General features: G+C 37.1%; 1 protein-coding gene across 1 annotated transcript in view; it reads right to left on the bottom strand.

The window, feature by feature from the left end:
* fbxl17 (F-box and leucine-rich repeat protein 17) overlaps positions 1 to 21472 on the bottom strand; it is a 255864-nt gene that overhangs the window by 151429 nt on the left and 82963 nt on the right. The window contains exon 8 of the mRNA XM_032578944.1: positions 15946 to 16076. Coding sequence (XP_032434835.1) covers positions 15946 to 16076 — 131 coding nt within the window. The remainder of the gene's footprint in view (positions 1 to 15945; positions 16077 to 21472) is intronic.

Below are 21472 nucleotides of genomic sequence, written 5' to 3'. Positions count from 1 at the left end.
CAAGCTCCTTTGTCATGTCTTTCTCCTGACACAAGGAACCATAACATCTTCCAATTAAAGAGAGGAGCCAATGATAAATGAGTAAGGACAAAGATGGGTCGACGAGACTAGAAAGCACTGAGAAAGTGGAGATTTTAAGACTCATCCTGTGCCCATTTTTAACGCTCCCTCCCCTCCATGCCGTCAGCACTTATTCCTCTATGAAAGGCTCTGATCGAAGGGAGATTTGCATGATTGCATTTTCCATACCTTGCATTAATAGTGCAGCAGGGATGAATAGCTAATGGCCTATCACATTTAAGTAGCCATCTCGAATAGCCATCATATTACAGCTCCCTCAATTTACAAATGAAACAGCTCTTTCTCTCTCGCTGTCTCTCTGAATCATCTTCTCCAAATAGACACCTGGTCCAGTCAGATTTTCGAAATATCTTCAAATGTAAAATTTGGGTTAAAATGTGAGTATGATGTTGCACTCTAACCTGGTAAAATACCATCAAAAGTAAATTACGCTGTTTTTATTAACATGGAAAATGTCCAGACAGACTACAATGATATATTAGTTTAAATATCTGTGTAAACTCTGTCTGTTTTACCAGTAATTTTAAGTGCTTAGATTAAGGACATTGAAACACCTTGTTGGCTCTTCATTTATTTTATAAGAAAACATGTAACCAATAAGGTTGTAACGCAACCCTAAACTTTATTTAATGATGGTTTATCCAGACAAAAATGCAAATACTCAGAGGTGATGGCCTCAGGCATTAACTATCAATAATGGAGCCTAACTTTTTTTTTTGAGTGAACAGTTTAAATCCTTACATCAAAACAACTCACATGGTGTCTTAAAAGATAAAACAGCAAAGGGAGCAAACAAAACCAACTCCAGATTTTTTGGAAGATTTATTTTCTTTTTACTACATTTAAAACAACAAACATGTACAACTGCAACAGGCTGCAGGGTTTTATAAATAAATGATAAGATACATCTATTTATTTTTATTTATTTATTTATTTATTTATTTATTTATTTATTTATTTTTTCAGCATATATTATTAACTGTAATGGGAATCAAACTGGTATTAGCTGATGTCAATTCTCAAACAATTTAAAAATCCTAATGAGTTCAGGGACCTTTTAGGGCAGAGCTTCAAAAAGCATTATAAGCGAGTCCCTACTTTATTCATTAGCATCCTGTACTTTTTTCTGATAAATATAGTAAAAATAAATAACTCATGACTGGATTTATAGAAAATAATAAGTATGAAGAAAGGCAAAATGGTTTAAGTCTACAGAACGAATATAAATAATGTTAAAGGTGCTCAGAAAACTTTATTTTTAACTGTTATTAGGATTATTTTCACTGTCAGAAAGGCTGGATGGGTCCTTTGAGAAAGAATCCAATTTAGAAAATTTAACTGCCTGTGCAAGAGTCAAAGACCAAATGCATTTTGTGCTTTTTGCTTTGCTGTACTATTATATTTGTGCATGTGTGCGCGTGTGCGTTTGTCTCAGCAAATGCTTGAATTGTTTTCCCATTTTGCTAACCATGGGGCACGAAACCTCATACCGCAAGGTCACAAAGACCACAGTCTATTCATATTTTTACTCTCTTCGGGTTATGGCAAGCTCCTGCTCTAACCCCTTCACACCACCACAACCCTTTTTACTGCCTCCCACTAGACAACAGTTTCCGTAATCATCTGACTCTGCTGCCAACAGATTTCCCACCAGACTTTACAACCTTATTGAAGATTAAGACGACCGGAATGGGAGATACTCCCAATATACACACGTTACCAAAAGGCTGCAGCTTCACATTAAAATACACTTACAAAATTCTTGCTTATAGCGGCTTGACTATATGGATGGGTTTTTTTTTTTATTATTGGCTGGCTTATTGGTGCTCTGACAGGACCTTGGAGCAAAGAACAGTTCAGGCAGTCATAGCCAGGACAAAAGGAAAGATGACGTCAAGGTGGTAAGGATGGAGCGAGGAAAGGACAAATCGATTGAGGGAAGGAATTGTGGACCCAGTAAATGGAGGAGGATGAATGAGGAGAGGGGAGAAAACAAGTAAAAAAAAAAGAAAAAAAAAAAGTAAGTCAAGGGGTGAGAATGTATAAGCCAGAGCAAATAGTTATTACCAGTCTCTGAAGGGTGGCGGCGTGAGCTGAATAGACTGGGACTTGAAAACCACTGTTACTGACGGAGATAGGGGACTGCTTCACAGCCTTGCAATCTGACAAAGGCTTAGTACATAATGGAAGCACACCTCCGACAGCAAAAAGAAAAGAGAAAACACACACACACAGGAGCTTCAGCACACTTTAAGAGCTGAACATCAGATAAGTCCAAATCCTCCTCAAATCCAACAAAGTAAATGTTTAAAAGTCAAAGGTGTTTATCACTTATAGATTGTAAATGCGAACTTTAATGTGATACGCTGAACATACCTACCGACCCCGGAAAATTAAAGGAGATGACAGCAGTCTCATTTGTGTGCTGTCTGACAGTTCAAACAAAACTAGTTTTATGCCAAAGTTATGATCAGACCTCTCTGAAAGGTTGAAAAAACTGAAAAAGTTGATTAATTCACTAAAAAATTACTGGAACTTCAACAACAAATGGCTCTTACTGAATCATCTTTTTGAGTACAGACCTATCTATAAAGAATGACCTCAGACAGCCAATATTAGCCACTCAACAAAACAAGAATATCATTTCAGCATAAAAAGGTCTACACTGTCTGCTTTGGATTTCATGTTTACCTCATTGACACAATGGGCTCAACTGAAATGAGAAAAAGTTTCCAGGAAAGAGGCAACTTTGCAGGAGTTCCTGAACTTGCGTTCTGGAAACCTGAAAGCCTGTATTTCTTTAACAAATAATTAAACTTTTCTCATTAAAAAGGGACATTTGCCTTTCAGTAAACAATGCAGCAAGATATTGAGTTCAAGATCTTGTTGAAAGACTAGTTAAAAGCAGAATGTATTACCCACCATAATTATCAGCACTTCTTGTACATAATAAACATAGCCATTATGCCTGCAGCATAATCTCCCACTGTATAAATTAAATATGCTGTCAAAAAGAGGAACATTTTACATGAAGAATTCACTGTAACTTCGTAAATAAGAAATGTCACAACTGCTGGCAAAACACTCATAAACTCTGTACAATCTCCTTTTGGCAACAGGAGCACACCTATAGGAGAATCTTCTCCTATAACATTTGATAATGTTGGCGCATAGAGAGCAAGAACATTTTGACCATTTCTCTTTGCAAAACACTGTAGATCAGGTGTTTCCAAAGTGCAGCCCAGGGCTCATCTGCAGTAATTGTGAAGATTTTGTGCAACCTCAACTGCAACTCAATAGCGATCAAATTTGACCTGCCGGAACAGGATGTTGGTGCAAAAAATCTTAGTAGAAAAAAAGATACGTTTCACGAAACAATTTTTTTTTTCAAAATATACAGTTTTTGTGGCTGTTAGTAAATTCAACTGAATGATTTTGGCCCAGGAGGCAAAATGTTTGGACATCACTGCTCCAGATCGTCCAAAGTCATTTTATTCTCTTCTGATTACCCCATGGGTTTTATACAGGATTTTAATCTGGAGACTAATGGCAAAAAACTGATTTTGTGTCTGGTGAAGCATTTCAGTTTGTTCTAGTATTAAATAATTAAATTAAAGATACATTTACTTAAGAGTATTTTGGGGGGTCAACACATTTGGAAGGTGCCACAGGAGAGAAAAAGATCAATTAATACACTATTTGTCCCAAAAAGCATCTGCTATAAACCAGGTGAGCAAAAGAAGCAAGTAATAACTCCAATTTACTTTATTATTAAAGTCCCACCACAGAGCACTGCTTAAAATACCAATTTAAAAAAGCAAATCAGCCACACAGTAGAAAGCTTCACCCCTAGAGACATATATCCCACCAAACAAATCAGAGCAGACACTGAGTCCCCTTCATCTATTTAGTATGCTGTGATACCCTCACTTTCTTTTCTTCTGATTTGGTAGAAAATGCCTTTCTTCTGTTTCTCCACACGTTAAAAAACCTTTAGTAATTTTCTTAATCTAAGCCCGATTTCGAACATTTACATAAAAATGTTCACTTTGGAGACTTCCGTAACAGAACACTCCCTTTAATACGCAATTACTCTCCTGAATAGCAGCGGCTAATTACAAAGGTGTCAGACAAACAGGTAGCAGAGCAGAGGGAGGCCTCCAACACAATGGCCGAGGTGCCGGTCCGTCACATGGGACGGTGCGGCTCAATGGAAAGCAGTAAATTCATTACGGCAGGCTTCATTACACCCTGCTCCTTGGGCCCTGAGTCGTGTTCTCCCCTTTGCTCTCATTTGTGGGGCGGACGGATGTGCTGTGGGTAAGAAGGAGGCAGATCACACAAATCAGAGCAACATAGGGAATGGGGGCAATGCTCGGGGAGGGAAGACAAGGAGGGAAGTGGGGACAGGAAGGAAAGACGGGAAGCACAGCTACACAAGAAAAGAATAGAGGACTATTATAGAAAGAGGTAGTGAGGTGGAACAAGGCCATGAGGACATGTGCTCATTTGATGATAAAGAAATAAGCATATAATAGAATATGCCTTTTGTTTTATTCGAAAAGACACACACACACAAACACAAAAAAAAGAAAATTACAGTTCTGGTCCTCAAATAGAGGCTAAACGCCAGCTCTCCAGCATGGTGCAACAAGGGCAGCCAAGCCCCGTGGTCTCTTTACCATTTAGATCATACTGGCCGTTTTCTGACCCCACAGTATGGATTACCATAATAAGGCAGAGCCCCCGCTGTGTGCCACCTGTAAGCCAAACATATTCACAAAACAAAGTCGGACACAGCAATCTGGACCAGAAAAACAGAAACGCTTCCACAAACCCGAAGCCAATTTGGCTTGCTAAAAAGGAGAATTACTCATACACTGAACTTTTTACATCTGCATAACTGTGTCAGACTCAATTTAATATCCCATTTGCACCATTTTGTGCCCAATTTAACCAAGCGTTTCTTAGGAGGACAATTAAATGCACAATGAACAAAAACTCTTAAGGAAGGAAGGTAAAGAACTGAGCTCTACAAGTAATTTGTAAAGCTGAATTTTGCCCTCTCTTCTGAAGAACATCAGAGAGCCTCCATAGAGGTGTTGCCAACTACAGACCACTGCTTTGGTTTCTGGCCGGTAGAGCACTTTATGAGAACATTTCTGCATGATTACATTACATAGCTGGTTATTCTGAGTGACTAGGATCACTGTAAATGACCCAGACACTCAGCTGCTGAGTGAACACGCATGCACTGCAACAATACAGGAGTGTCTCTGGGCAAAGAAGAGGCAGTGGCACCGCCTGGGTAAGAGCACAAAATAAAACAAAGGGCAAATTTGGATGACAAATATTTAGATAGAAATGCCAACAATGTTTTGGCTTCAGTCGATTTAATTCATGGGTACAAAATTATGAAGGTTCATAATAATAAATTGGGAGAAGAAAAAAAACTGATTAAATAAAAAAGTGAAAATAAAATGACCTTCACTCCCTAATAAGCTGAAACATGCACACTAAAAAATAGGGGTGGGGAATATAATCCTCATCTTAAAGACGCTCAGCCAGCAGACATCTTGCATTAAAAATGAACTACTCTGCTGTTCTTCTGCATCACTGATGCAATTCTTTTCCATGTCTGGCAGAGAGTATCAAATAAAACCAATAATCTTAGTGTTGCACTTCAATAATTTGGTTAACATAGATTTTTAGCGACATTTCAGTGTCACACTAATGACTCATATAAGATGACTTCACACAGACATTTGGTTCAACAGCTGTAAGATGCCCAGGTTTCCCTAGTAATGAATTTTGATGAGTCATAGTGGAATTTGCCAGAAAATAGTTTTTATATATATTTAATGTACAATAGCAGGTTCAATTTTGATTAAGAGTGAAAAAAACTTTATTAGGGAGACTGACATATATGATTTACACAGTAGAGAGGAAGTAAACAGCCGTCTGTTAGCAACAATATCTAAAATACATTTTGCTATGTTACTTAAAAGCATCAAATCGGTAATATTTTTGTTCTTATTAACACATAATACTGCTTAACTGGGAAATCTTTTCTGTACACTGTGGTGTAAAACAAAACACAATCAATACTCATTAATTTCTCAATGCTTGTCAGTAATAGTGTATCTTTATTGAAACCTTTTGATTTACAGAAATACTGGCACGCTAATCACACAACTCACATTCTGAAGAGTGGCCAAGAGAAAATGGCCGCTATGTGATTCATAGTCCAGAGAAACAAAAAGTCATGGATTCAAGTTTTTAAAACCTTTACTCAACATAAAAAAGTGTAATTTGAAAGAGAAAGTGCTCTGAAAAGACATTTCAGAGCAGGTTAAAAATCTATTTTTTCTTAATATGTGATTTGCTTCCCTACTAGTAATATATAGACAAATAAAAGGCTGAATTTGACAAACATTTTTGCAACGTGAGATTATACTACAATAATAGAAGACAATTTTATTCTAAACACTTTTTCTGGACTAGTATTGATAGTCACTCATGGAACTGATTTGCTATAGTATATTTTACTTCCACAAGGATTTTATTTCAGGGAGTGCAGGCAGAGAAGTGCAACTTCACTTCAGATCTGTGCCTGAACATAATGGCAGCAGTCTATAAGCTCCAGCTGCTTGCCTTCATTGTGTGTCTGTGCCGTGCCACAAACGTTTCTCCGTCTCTGATACTTATCAAGGCACCCAAGTCTGACGCCGCCATTACTCAAAATTAATAACCACGGCAGCATGTTTATCACAGCACACTTTCACAAGCAACCTGCCAGAAACAATCGCCTCTGTCTTTGTGCGCATGACAGAAAGGAAGAATAAACAGAGAGGGTAGCCGAAGTGTGAAAGAGAGGCAGAGCAAAGAGTCTAAAATCTGAAATGAAAGGTGTAACTGAGAAAGAGATGAAGAGCAAATATTCTGCATGCATACAGGTTCATCTGCCGTGCCTAATCACTCTGTCTCCATTAGTCCTCAAGGTTTTTTTCCTGGACCTTTTCTTCACATCATGTTTGACAACTGGGCAACACCGGTTCTACTTGTGTATTCACTCTGCTAAGCAGGACTCTGATCTTTGCTGACAGCCAATCTGCTCCAACACAGCAAGCCCGAGTAAATAAAAGAAAAGCCTGGGTTGCTAATTTACAAATCATACAAATACAGTGTTGAGTCGGGGGCTCAAATGCACAGCCGGAAGAGAATAAAAGAAAACCTTCTTCTGTGCAGGATGTGTGAAAATACAAGTAGAGAGAAAAGAAAAGTGACAAGCACAAGAGAAGGCTCCACAGCAGCCCTCCTCAAATCAGGACAGACAGGTGGTAAAGAAACAAGACAAGGACAAATGTCTCATTCAGGCTACGCTGACATTTTCCGTGACATTTTGAGACAAATCTGACAAACCCAAAGAGAAGGAGATAACCTGAAATAGTTTGTGAGAGGAAATCTGAGTGTAGTACCAAGCTGAGGCTTTGAAATCAGATGTAAACCCTTCAAATAATCTCATGTTTGAGATTTACCGCATACATTATATATGTTTCAAAAGGATTAGTTGTGCCTTATCAAGGAGAAATATTATCACGTAATCCTGACCTATAACCCTAACTGTAAGCTTTTAGAAGGTGCTAACTCATAAACCAATGTTTTATTTCTTTGTACACGCATAATCAGAAAGGGAGTTTGTGGTTTCAAAGCTGTGCCAGAAATTCAGTGGTGTCAAGAACCTGGAGAAATATATTGTAATTATGATTCTTAAAAGGGCATTTCCATTAGGATGTGACCGTTTCCCTTTTGTAATTTTAATAGACTAAACAGAGGCAGCTCAGCACCAGATGTTGGAGCCATCAGTAAGGGTGGAGGAATGCTGCTGAAACTATTCAACCTGAATCTCAAAGGTGGGTGGAAATAATGAAGGGTGGGTGGAATTAATAAACTCTGATTGAACAAATTAGACAGCTTATTAAATGACATAGTTTCAAATAGCGGTGGGGGATGTGACAGTTTAAGATGGTAAAACATTGCAACTTGTTGATCTCCCAAAGCAGAGACAAAGTGATATATTTTATAAAAGAAATCCTGCCAGTTGTTATTGTACAGCATTGTTTTGCATCAGTTTTATAGTTCCTTTAGCTGTAAATATGACAATTTCTAATATATGACAATTAGAGAGTGCTGCTTCTCTAAATGTCGCGAAAAATGTGCAACAGCAGGCAGCCAGTAGGCTTCCTGATCGGATGACCACACCACCTTAACAGCCACCTGTATTCAGAATCTAGTTTTTCTGATTGTGATGTACTGTATATCTCATAACCATAAATGAGAGTGGGAACACAGACTGTTGAGGTACAAAAGTCAGTGATGTATCTATTTAGGTCAGGAAATAATTATGGACGAATGAACCATCGTAATCTTGTTGACGTAAAAAAATAAAGTATAAAGCTGAGACTGACAGCTAGTGCATTAAATTGTCCTGTCTGGAACTGGTCCTTGTTTCTGAGTATGCACTTCCTACCTTGATTCTTCTTATAAATATAAGTAAAGGACCAAGCTGACTCAAATCTCCTTAATTAAGAAAATGTGCAAAGGTATTTGAAAACTTAACAAGACAAACAGGAAAATCTAGAGCGTTGCTTTTTTGCTCAGCTCATTCTGCACCGCAAAACACTTGGGGCAGCTCCAGCATTTGTACACATAACCCAAATTTGTCTATCCATCTACCACACTCACTTGTGCCCATCACACTAAGATAGCTAAACTCTTTGCTTGAAGCAGAGACCGCTTCCCAACTGGGAGGGAGCAGTAAACATATATCCTGTTGAGAACCATCACCATAAACTTAGAGGGAATTATTTTCATCCCAGCCTTCTCACAGTTGGCTGCAAACCACCTCAGTGCATGCTGAAGATCCAGGCCTGAAAATGCCAAGAAAAACACACTATTTACAAAGATGAGACCATGGTGTTCCCAAACCAGACACCTTCCTCTCACAACTATGCCTTCAGGTACCGTTCACAACTTTTACAAACAGAATCTAGACCAAGGATTTGCCCCAGCAGAGTCAACCCACAATAATTGAGAATGCAGACACAGATTTTGCTTCAGTTATAAAAGGGCCAGAAAGCTTTACAGAGGATTTCCGGCACCCCGTACTCCTGCGGCAAGAGCCCACAAAATGCCTTTGGAGCAAAAGCCTCCTTCCGACCCATAAAACACAAGTAGCCCGACAACCAAACCTTTCCAGGGAGCCTGAGAAGTGTGAACCTTCAATAATGAAACACTCTCAGTTCCCCTTAGATAATTAAGTACTTTGAGTCTTGGTTAAGAAATGTCAAGTGTAATTGACACAAGTAGGGAAAAATTGTACAAAAAAGATTAAAAGATTGAAACAGATGTTCTGCTATATTTGTTTCTTTACAGGCTACACCTTGATATTGAGAAATTCTGATATCTTGATTTTAATTTACCAGAAAAAAATAAAATCACTATGTTTGTCTTATTTCGCTCCTACTACCATTTGTATTTAGCATAAGTTTGACATGGTAGTAATTTTAATAAAAACAATAAAAACATGCGAAACAAATATACTGGAAGTAAACTGGACCTCTTCTTTCATGTCAACTCTATACGCAGATGCTAATCCATGAGTCATTGTTAGAAGTAAATATAGGAAGACTTCAACTGTTGGACATAAAGTTTAACATTTCTAAAGTCATATTTTAATATTGTAATCATACTAATGACTTCTCTTTTTTGCCCAACCATTTACAGCAAAACAGAACAAAGAGGGTATTTAGAGTCATCCCTTTCTTTGTTATGGGAGTTAATGGATGGAATATGTAATAAATCAAACATACATTCAAATACTGACTGACAATAACATCACCATTTCACTTTGGTGTCATTTGAACTCCAACTCAATAACTTCAAACAAGAAATGCTTTTTACTGCATTGAAGCTCCTTTAAATATTACATAACATAACATTCAAATGTTGATGCATAAAATCTGATCGTTTGAGCAAAATCATGCAAAGAAGAGAAACAAATGATCATTTGACACATCATTGATCACACTGATTTATCACATAAGCATCTGATTTGAAGGTTTAACACTTCTGCGGGCATTGTGACATCTGCCAATTGGCTGGAGCAGAGGCTATTTGGAAAGCATCTCCAGTGCAAACACCTGCGACTGTTAAAATGTTTCTGAAAAGGTTTGCTTCTGGGAGAATATTTCCCCAATTATTTATTCCTTTATAAGCTTCCCCAAGTCACGGGGGAGAGCGTTTCTGTAATCCTTCATCTAGCTTGATTTCCGTAGGAGGGGACAAAAATGTAAAACAGCCAATTTGAGCACTGATTTGTGATGCTCGTACAGTAAGTGATGGAGATATGCAGCAAATGTTGGCCTCAAGTAAAATGCAAAGGAGGTAAAATGGATGAATATTGATTTCCCCTTGTTTGAATGAAGCTGGCAGAAAGACAGATGAATAAACAGGGGAAGGGAGGAAGAGGGGTGAGACCGTCTAAGTTTTTGGGAAACACCCAGTCTCCAACAATAGAGGCCTCATAAAATAAAATGACTCACTTAATTCATGAATTTGGTTTCAGGAAATACTGCAAGGCAAACTGACCAAAGCCTGCACACAAACCCACATATAATCAGAGAGAGAATGGACATAAATCTTTCCCCTACTCCTCTCAAACATGTTCAGCTTTAACATCTTTGCTTAAAAATAGTTATTTTAACTTTACTGGACAGTAACAGACCAATCAGCTATGTCTGATGAAAATACTTGAAAATGTTGTAAATCAGCAGATAGTTGTGTATTTATTTTAAAGTTACCGGTACATATTATTTGACAGGTTTTAGAACTATGCAGAGTACAGAAAAAAGCAAACAAGGGTTTCAAAAAATATTTTTTCAAAGAGCTAACTAATATATATGAGGCATAAAAGTCTTTGCTGTATTTCTGAGAGCTGAGGTGTACTGGAGTGATGAAAGAAGACAGAAGACACAAAATTGTAAGCCAGAGAGACTGACCCAATGATTAACCAGCCAACCTGATTAACCAGAAGATGTGCCCGATCATGTGTACAGACAAGTTTGATCCATTTGTTCATAATTCGGTTGGACTTTTATTCAGCAAAATCTTATTTAATCTTTAGGAAGATAGTGTTTCAGACTGATTTTGAACTCCAACTGAGGAGCAGCTTAACATCCAATAGCCTTCTATCCTCCTCTAGGCAGACAGCACTGGTGTGATCCGCTTGTCTTGCATCTGGTCAGGACGACAGAGACACGACCAAAAGTCCAGACAGAACACGAAGCAGAAGCCCGTGGTTTTCCATAATGATATTTGAGAAAATGTAATGTTTGTTGCTTGTTTTATGTTTTTATCATTTGAAACATCCCAAATTGTGTGCTGCCAAAATGTGACTTACCAATAAGCTTAAGTTAAAACAGGATTGCATTAAAGCAGAACCCTGATGGATTCATCGTGATGGGCTGAAGGAACTGACGAGATACGGTTGATATAAACAGTCAGTCAAGGATCTACTTGAAAGCTAAGAATCACTTCAAGGTGATCCAGATGGTCATATGACAGAGATCATATGTCTAACTAAACTAGAGCTCTGGATTCTTCAGTCTGCTGCCATCAAAATGTCACTTGATGGATAAAGCAGGGCGGTTTTAGGGAAATGCAATTTATCTTTAAAAACCACACGAAAAAATACCGTTTTTATTTAAAAAAAAAAACAGAAGTTGCACAGATATTTTCTAAAAACCTTTGAGATAATTACTGATTTGCATTTAAGTCTGGGAGTTTTTGGCTGATAAAGTTGACTTGGGTTGAGTACACATACGAACATAGACATTATGTTTGACCAAGGAGTCAAACACAATCTGGGCCTCTTCACTTTCACTACATCCACTTAAGAGTTTTTTAAAGCCTCCCAACTTGTTTGAATTTTAATCTGGATTGGAACAAATTATAATATAGTGGTATATTGGTATATTGTTACTTTGCACAAGAAAAGGTGTGTCTTTAGATAGATGGACACAGTAGAAGACATTCCAAACACTTCAGGGTAAAGTGGAGAAAACTATTCAACTTTGTTTCAGTGAGTTTCTGAAAAGCCCACACAGGCATTTGGTCTCCAATTACCCTCTGCTCATGAATCGCTCCCCATTTTCCGAGCAATATGAGATTTGAAAAACACAATCCCACTTTGGAGTCTCATCATCTCTGGAAGAAGAAACAGAGAAATAACAACACCATCACTGCCCACCTGCAGAACAGCGCTTCTTCTCTCCCCAAGAAATGACGGTGACCAAAAGAATTGGGCATCCCACTGCCACCAGCCTACCCATCGGACTGTGACGATAGGAAGTTGGTGTTTGATCATGTCTCGGTTTCATACTTTGGGATGCTGCTTTCTGCTATTGTTGAGGCAATGGTTTCCCTCAGAGGACACCACATTTATTTATTTGTTTTACTGTTTAAATAAGGGGTGAAGGAAAGGGGAAGAAATGGCTGATGTGCTTTACCTCCCACCGAGCTCTATATCTTCAATAGCTTCTAGTTGGGGGACAAATTGGTCTTGGAAATAAGGGGTCATTTCCTCTGCCTGTTTACCTGTTCGCAGCACACTGCCATCAGTTTGAAACAGACACAGGCTGACCCAGCTCTACCCTCTGAGAGCCAATGTGAACCAGGGTTGAGTCATTCTCGTCTTTACTGACGACAAAGCACTGATGATTGTGTATGTGTGTGTCAATTGTGTGTGTGTTGGTTACAAACAGTAGTGATCCTGATGAACGCATGACCTTTTAAACTTTGAGGCAAATAAACCAGTTTCAAGTGTCTTGTCATCTCTTTTTGTAAGACACACTGACAGTTTGAACATTTCAAAAAGACCTTCAAGGAAATTCCATCCGTGACGTCTTGAACATTTTGGTGAAGTTACGTCTGTGTCTTTATCTGTTCTGTACTTTTCCTGATGTCCATTTGAGACCTTGTCAAAGCCCACACAAAGATATTTGAAACCAAATATTGACATATGCAGCATAAAAGGGAAGGAATCGCTTTTTTTCTTGCCCAACTTTAAACCAGACAGACCATTTCCTGCTTTAGATCATGACAGAATAATTGAGTGGAAGAAGTTTTGACAAAACTTTGTTGAAAGTTAAAGGTTAAAACACATTTCCTTAGTATTCTATGGAATTGCCATTTAAACTGTATGACTTTAAATATATGAAGAGTAGTTCCCCAGGCTTTTAACACCAGTTTGTTTGTCTCATTTTTCAGGTCAGGATACAAACAAGAATGAGATTTGGGTTTTATGATAGTCACTCCAAAACACTGACATTGTTAAGACATTGGCCTTAATCTATTGTGTAACTAACTTTGTGGTAGTGTCCATTTAGAAGACCAATTTGCATATTAAGTCCTTGAAAATGTCTTGATAAATTGATTTAATATTTCCACATAATGTTCTTTTTTTCTATTCATGCCATCTGTTTCTTTGACAATTCATCTTTTCTCTGTGTTCATTTTAAGCACATTGCTGATACTGAAAATTTGAATCTTTTTCATTTAGCAACAACATCCCCACTATGCAATGTTGATACTATATTTATACAGTGTTTTTCTGGGTATAGATTGGATTTTTCTTTTTTTTTTTTTATTGCCAAGTGGACTCTTCAGCAACAAATTGTCAGATTCAGGTCAAAAGTTTATTTGTAAAAGTACCTCTTAATTAAATTGTACATAAAGGCAATCCAGTAATCAGCTACTACAAAATATGGCCTCTACACTGAAAAAGTAAGTAAAATGATGTAGAGGAAGGAATAAATTTGCTTTGTCTGATAGATTTTTCAGGTCCTCAATAGTTAGACATGGTCTTTAGCATTTTGTTTACTAGTTGTGCTAATTTATCCAGAATACATCATACCCACTGTAAGGTGTCATAGAAGTCAACAGAAACTGCACCACACACACCATTTTCAATTTCATTCATTTTAAAATCCAGGCTGCACTCATCTCCTTAATGAGTGCAGTAAATTAAAATTTAAATAAATTAAGGAATCAAAGTGGCCTTGAATAAAATAAGATTGAACATAAATGTGCTTTAAAATAAAGTTTGAACAGTGAAAAACTGAAAAAACACATTTGTATTTTTTCAGAAGTTTTACCAAAATAAGCTTTTTCAAATATTTATAAGGGACATGTAAGGTTTTGCCATTACCTTCCTACCAAACACTGAATGTACATTCAATAATACATGAAGGATTTCACGCATGCACACCCCCACACATTCATACACACCCGTTGTTACGCACTGCGTACATCCAATATTGTGTTCACACTGTGGGGCTAAAATGGGAATACAGTCAGCAGCCAAGCCTTAGCTACAAATCGATAGATTAAATAGAAATGTATGAATAAAACACCAGCTAATAAATAAAAAAGGAGAAGGTTTATTCTTGCTGTCAAGAACGGTGTCAACTCTCTCCCAAAATGAGAGAAGAAAAAAAAAACAAGAAAAGAAGGAAGAGGAACAAGCACAGTACAACCAGAAAAACAAAGACACAAAATATTATTAAATTTTTAACAAAGTGAGTACATTTTTAGTTGATCCATAATTTTTTACCTGTTGTTAAGGCATTTTTTTTCTGTGAAAAATACTGAAAGTTTCCCATGTTGCACATAAAAGTAGTGAAACTGAAATATTTGTAAGATTTGCATCCAAATCTCATCCATTCATCATTGTTTGTGAATTTAATCGAACATCAATATCATTTGCCTACAAATGATATTGCTGATTAGCTATTGCTATTTGATTAGCTATTGCTCCACCACATGTAAATGTTTTAAGATCATACCATATGTTTTACACACATCATGATTTCTTCAAAGTAATGCTTTATGTATGTCAGTAAGTATTAGGTGGTAGATTATATTATTGTAGGCTGAATGAGACCATAAGTAAGTGACTTTAAATGTGAAAGGAACTGGATTAAACTGGATTATTTTGGATCAAACTCAATGAACTAAATTAATTTAAAAGTAAATAGGTTCATATTTAATTGGATATGAATTGTTTGTTTAAAATAAACTGAGTTAATGGGAAGAGAAGAGCTAAGTGAGCTGAGCTGAACTAAATAAAAGGGTAATAAGTTGAAATTGCATTAAAGAGGATTTCATACAATTGAAAGCATTTGAAAAGAATAGAACAAAGCAAAGGGAGGAAATAATTACTAGGCTATTGTAATTTAAGTGAAATGCATTGATGCTCTGCATGAAAATAATATATTTAAAGAGCAAGATGAACTCTTTCTGCCATTGATACGCGAATCAAATAAATATTGTTTAAGGTCTGACCTGGGTGGCTATTAATTTAACTGAACCCAATTAAACTTTATTGAACTAAAACATTTAGAACTGAGTTAAATATGACTGAATAAAAAAACAATGGAAAAATACTCAGAGGAATTCAAATGAATTTAACTAAATCAATATTTAGTGCAAATGATTTGTAACAAACTAGTGATTTGAAATAACATGTACTGAACTGAGTTGTACTTAATTAAATTTAATTAGACAGAAACAAACTGAAGAAAAATCAAATGAATGCACTGGGATGAAATTGAACTGAATCACATTGATCTGATTTGTACAGGACACAAGAGAACTGAACAGGTTTTTAAGAATAGAATGGATTAACATTATACTGAACAATGAATTAAATTAATCTGAAAGAAATCAAATTGAGGTGAACTGACATTGTTGAGTTCTCTGAGTTACACTGCATCATTTGACCCGAAAATACACATCACCTACCTGTCATTAATGCTCCAGTTGAGGCACAGGTTTAGGGAGCTGAGCTTCCGACACTTTCTCACCACTTCCATCACCGTCTCATTGTTCAGTTCTGAGATGTGCCGTAGATCCAGGACACTCAGGTTTTGCAGCTAGAAGAGATAACACACACAATATTTTATGACAAATTTATCAGAAAGTATCACAAGCATAACATAAACATGGGACTTTAACTGAACAATGGACTTGTCCATCATTACTTTGATAAGCCTTAGAGAAAAAGCAATAAAAGCATGCAACATTTCTGCTGAGCTACATCAGTAGATATGATGTATCTGCAAGAATGAAGTGAATTTTCCTTCTGTGTGTTCTACCACATGCTGCATCAAATACAACAAAACAAATACAGAGCACACACAAACAAGTGAGATAAGTGATACAAAATTGTTTATCGTTACTGTTTACCATTCTGCACCCGCACGCCTGGTGCAAAGTGTTTGAGCCAAAATGAGCAATCGCTTTTCATCTTCCTTTCATCCCTTCCACTTCCAATAATCCCACTTCCCAATCTGAATACCTTATATAAAAAAAAAAGGTTGAGCTTAATCCCCGAGTTAAAATCTCAACCTTCTGGCACGATGTTGAGCAAGTGTTCCTGCTCACTTAACTATCCAAAGGCTTTTCAAGAGACAGAGCAGGTGTGCAGATTCAGATACAGACTCATAACTATTCAAGAGAAAGCTGCAAACACACAAATACAAGCTTAAACTCTCTTACACACGCACACACACACACCCCCACACACACACACACACACAAGGGGATGCAAGATAAGAGGAGTATGATATTCAAGCAAGCCGCCAGGGAGGCATAAAGGTAAATGTCATGTCCGAGGCTAAAGAGAAAACAAGCTTACAGTTGGTGTTAAGATCACTGAGCCCTGTTGTCGGCACCATAGGCATGACATATACCGACCAGCATGAAGACACATGCGGGGGACAAGGACCAAGTCTCACTGTGTGCTTACTTCACACATGTAAACACTTTTCCCAGCCTTCACTAAGGTTAAAAACACACAAGCTGCAAACAAACACGGTAAGTGCGCAAACCGCTGTGCTAAGCTGAAGAAAACTATTTCTTAAAAAGCTTGAAAAAAAAAACAACCTTATTTCTTCTCAGCAGCTTGTTATGAAAGTTGAATCCACACCTCTTGTTATAAAATGTCTGCTCAAGCATGAAATAAAAATGAAATACAATTTTTATGCAGCACATCCTCACCTGCACTCTAGTGACAACCTGAATAAAATAAACAAAAGGCTTGTATGTGCACAGATTGGCTAAAAAAATCCACAGGTAAAGGGTCAAGGAGCGGCAAAACTGACAACTGCAAAAAATAGCAGAAACTGCTTACTAGTTATCAATGAATATACTCAGAGAGACAATGAGGTTTGGACAAAAATGCACCAAAAACCACAAATAAGGACAAACTGCCTCGTGCCCCTGTGGTCACCACTGAATCCAAATGTTAAATTATTAATTTTGCCTGTGTGCTCCCCTTGTTATTCATTTTGTTGGGACATAAACATGACTTCACATTCAGATAACGGGAGCTCAGAATCTTTGGAAGAGTGTGGGGGGAACAAAAGCTAAGTTGTAATAATTCTTGCTTGGGGTTTAGTGTAATTATTATAGATTAAGGTTCTAGCTGTACAAATATTCATAGAAATATACCCACAAGAACGCAGCTGAAAGATTTTACACACATCCTCACATGCTTCCCGTCTTACAAAGAGTTTTCATGTCCATTCAGTATTTGTGATCGGTATGCCTGGAGTAAATTTTCAAAGCCTCCACATCAAAAGTAGTATTTGTTCACCAAATCTTCAAAACTGCTTATCTCTGCCGAAAAAGAATTTCTACTACAGCCAATAGTCAGTGTTTCATTGATGTGGGAAACCAATGAGAAATCAGGCCAACCTGAGAGAGTTTTCATTGGCTGAGTGTGTAGCTAGGTTGGAGGAAAAAAAAAAACAAATTTTGGGAGATGGGGAAGGGAGGAGAAAGGAAGAGGGCACACACCCACAGCTCTAACTTTGTAAAATCCATCTGAGCAAAACCAATGCACGAAAATAAATACCGCAATTTAAGAATGCCTGCCAAAAAGAAAATATGCTGAAAATCCCTGAAATTAAAAGTTACAAATAGCAGCGTCAGAGCAATTTGACACACTCCCAAAAATATGGCAAGGAAATGTGCTTGCCGTATTTACTTACTTTTTTTTATTAATTTTCAGTTTTCAGAAATTTTACTGCAAACTACGAATAAGCTCTAACAAAGAGAAAAATAGAAAGCGGAGTAGAAAGCAAAAAAATGAGAGAAACTGAGCAAAGATAAATAAAAAAGTAAAAGAGAGGGAGAGAACAAGTGAGGGAGAAACAAAGTAAGAGAGCAGAGAGGATTTGGGCAGGTTTTTCTTCTTGTTGGTGGAAGCCTGTAACCAGGCAGAGTTTGTCTCTTCGTCTCCGAGTTGGCAGCTAGAGCGGGGTCATTATTCAAGCCGTTCATAAAACCAGTGAAACCTGCAAAATCCAGCTGCTCTTGGACCAGTCGCTTTCCTCCTGCCACACATACACACTTCAAATAATGAGCACAGTGACTACCTGAATGCTGGGCAGACATGCTAACATCTGCAGTGTGAAGTGTTAAAACATTAACTTTGTATTTCATGAAATTATCAAATATATATATATATATATATATATATATATATGTGCGCATGTGTGTAGGTGTTATTACTTAAAATTAGACATTTCAGTCTAATTTCTGCAAATCTGTAATGTGTCACTAAAAATGAGCAATTAAATAAATACTATCAAACTCTTCGGTAATTAAAAAAATTAATATGCAGTCTTTTTATACTTGAATGTACATCTTTACCTGAAATTAGTAAAATCAGTTTTACAAAAAACATATAATTTTGTTAGTCTTTTTAAGGAATTTTTCTAAAATAGAAAAATATATGTATGTATTACTACATATATTTACACAACGCCAAATAAATGTGACAATTATTTTGTCACACTTATTATTCATTTTGTTGGAATAAAACAAAATGAATAATTACTTCTTCTACATTTAGATCTGGTTTAAAATGACTATGTCAAAAAATATAATTATTGAAGTACAAGAGAAAAAAATAATAATCTAACTTCTCAGAATTAGAAACCTGGACGTGAATTTTAATAATTAGATAAACGCTACAGTTGTTTCATTCCATCTAATCTATTCAATGAAAGTCAAACCCATCACAGATAAGCCAAAAGGCAAACTCCTCACATCTGACAGGGATCAACAGGAAAAAAAGATCTCATCTGAGATACAAGTTTAACAAATGAAAAACACAAATGTTCCATCTATTTTCATCTACAGATTTATAAGAGAAGTCCAGGGAGTTTGAATTTTGATTATTTTAATTATTTGCATCTTTCAAAAGCAAATAGGACCCCAAGGTCAAATAATAATAAAAAAAAAGAAGAAAAAATAGCTGGCTGTTTCAAAGCCAAGGCGGGTTGTAGCATTTGAAAAGGCTTATTTAGAAATTTATTTCAGCGTGTGCACCTGTTAGTGTTCTGCCATGCAGTCGACTTTTTACTACCTCTGATATTACTACATATATTTACACGATGCCAAGCAGGAAGTGGACGCCTTACTGGACCCCGTGCAAAGGATATGATGTCACACATTTAAGCGTTGGCACAAAATAACATGAGTTCATGGTTGTAACTGTCCATCAACGTCAATGTCTCCGGCTCACAGGGAGTTACATGGGATTATAAAAGCACAGACAGAGCTAGCATTGTTTTATTCATAAACAGCGAACATGCTGGTTTTGGAAAATATGAGCTGCTGTTTTATTGCTGCAGTAAAAATATGTCCATTTCAAGATTTAGTATGTGAGTTTCGTCAGTACAAAAAAAAAAAACAGCTTCTCTGGGGTAAGCTTACGAATTGTCAAAGGAGCAACACATGTTTGGATGTTTTTTTCTTTTTTTTTTAAGGTAAGGAAACCGTTTAGTAAGAGTAAGAGCCTCAAGAGTCATAGACCAGAAAGGATGAGTAAAGACTGGTTTATAAGATTTAAGGGAGCCAGATAAAAGTTTAGCCACACGCTTTGAAGTGTATTTAAAGTTCTCAGCAAGGTGTCAAAGTCACAAAGTGCCTTTGAGGTGTTTGCTCGGTTGTCCGTATCTGTTGGGGGACAGTGTGAATGAGACAGGATGAGGTGGGGGCAAAACGGAGGGACGAATGGCAGAGGTGATACTAGGAGAGTACAAGTGCGCACTCATGCATGCTCAAGCCCCCTACCAAAAAAAAAAAAGAAAAAGAAAGGGAACATGCAAGACAGTTCAGGCAGAAGGGTAAAAGGTATGTCATGACTGGTCTCCTCTCTGAAATCATACAAAAAAAACACGCAAAGCCTGAGAAGACACAATTAAAACGGTATTGAACATGTCAATGTTTTCCACAAGGAAATATATTTCTAATGAGGCCATTACAATGAAATTTAAACCAGATGCCGGCAACAACCCAAGAAATGTACCCATACAAAGAAATCAAAACAAATCAGATCATAAATGTAGTTATGTGCAATAAAGTTGAATAGCACAAGGAAAAAGTATTAAATACATGAAGAGAAGCAGCTGCATCTTTAATCCAACCATCTGTGTTTAGAAAGCAATCCTGCCCTCTATCAGTGGACATTTAACATGAGCTGGTTTAGCTCTAACTGGCGGCCTACTTTGTCGCCAAAGTATTGAACAAGAAGTACATTATTAAAGAGTAACAGAATGGTGCCTTCTCAAGATCCTAACCATGTTATTGAAAAACATATTGATGGACTAGACAATGAAATACTTGGAGAATATAGTCCAGCCACATGGGAACAGAACAGTCATCTTTGGGTGCCTTTGTATATGTTAAAGTAGATTTTTTTTTTTTTCTTTTTTAAAGCAAAGCGAAATCCCAAACACACAGATAGGGAAACTCAGTAATTGGTTTTAAAATAAAGCTGTGAATATCATGTCGATGCAGCCATTTGAAATATATTTTCCAAGATAGACATTGACATGTTCCACGCTCAATGTCACTTCTGCAAAAAAAAAGCAAGATTGGGCAAAACGACAAAATGTAAAATGCAATAATGTGAAGGCAGACCAGTGCATGTGTGTGTGCACTCATACATGTATGGGTAGCTCCTCTCTCTGTCTATTCCATGCCCATCTACTGTCTACCCCTTATTTTTCCCATTTCTATTCCCCTTTTCTTTTTGTAATCTCCTTCAGTCGCTAATCCTGCATGTGCCGGTCTCGATAACAAACTCAGTGGTGAGAAAAGGCTCAAGGTGATAGAGAGAGATGGTGTTTTTTTTTTTTCTTTTTCGGTGCGCCGAGTCAAACGTCCACATAAGACACGCAGGAACCACCGCAACAGCGCAGGATGACAGTCATGGCACACTGACTCTAGTTGGGCCAGTAATGAGACATGATAT

The sequence above is a fragment of the Xiphophorus hellerii genome, chromosome 12 (assembly GCF_003331165.1).
Source record: "Xiphophorus hellerii strain 12219 chromosome 12, Xiphophorus_hellerii-4.1, whole genome shotgun sequence".
Taxonomy (NCBI): domain Eukaryota; kingdom Metazoa; phylum Chordata; class Actinopteri; order Cyprinodontiformes; family Poeciliidae; genus Xiphophorus; species Xiphophorus hellerii.
Note: the sequence above shows the minus strand (reverse complement) of the source record. Positions and strands in the feature narration are given on the sequence as shown.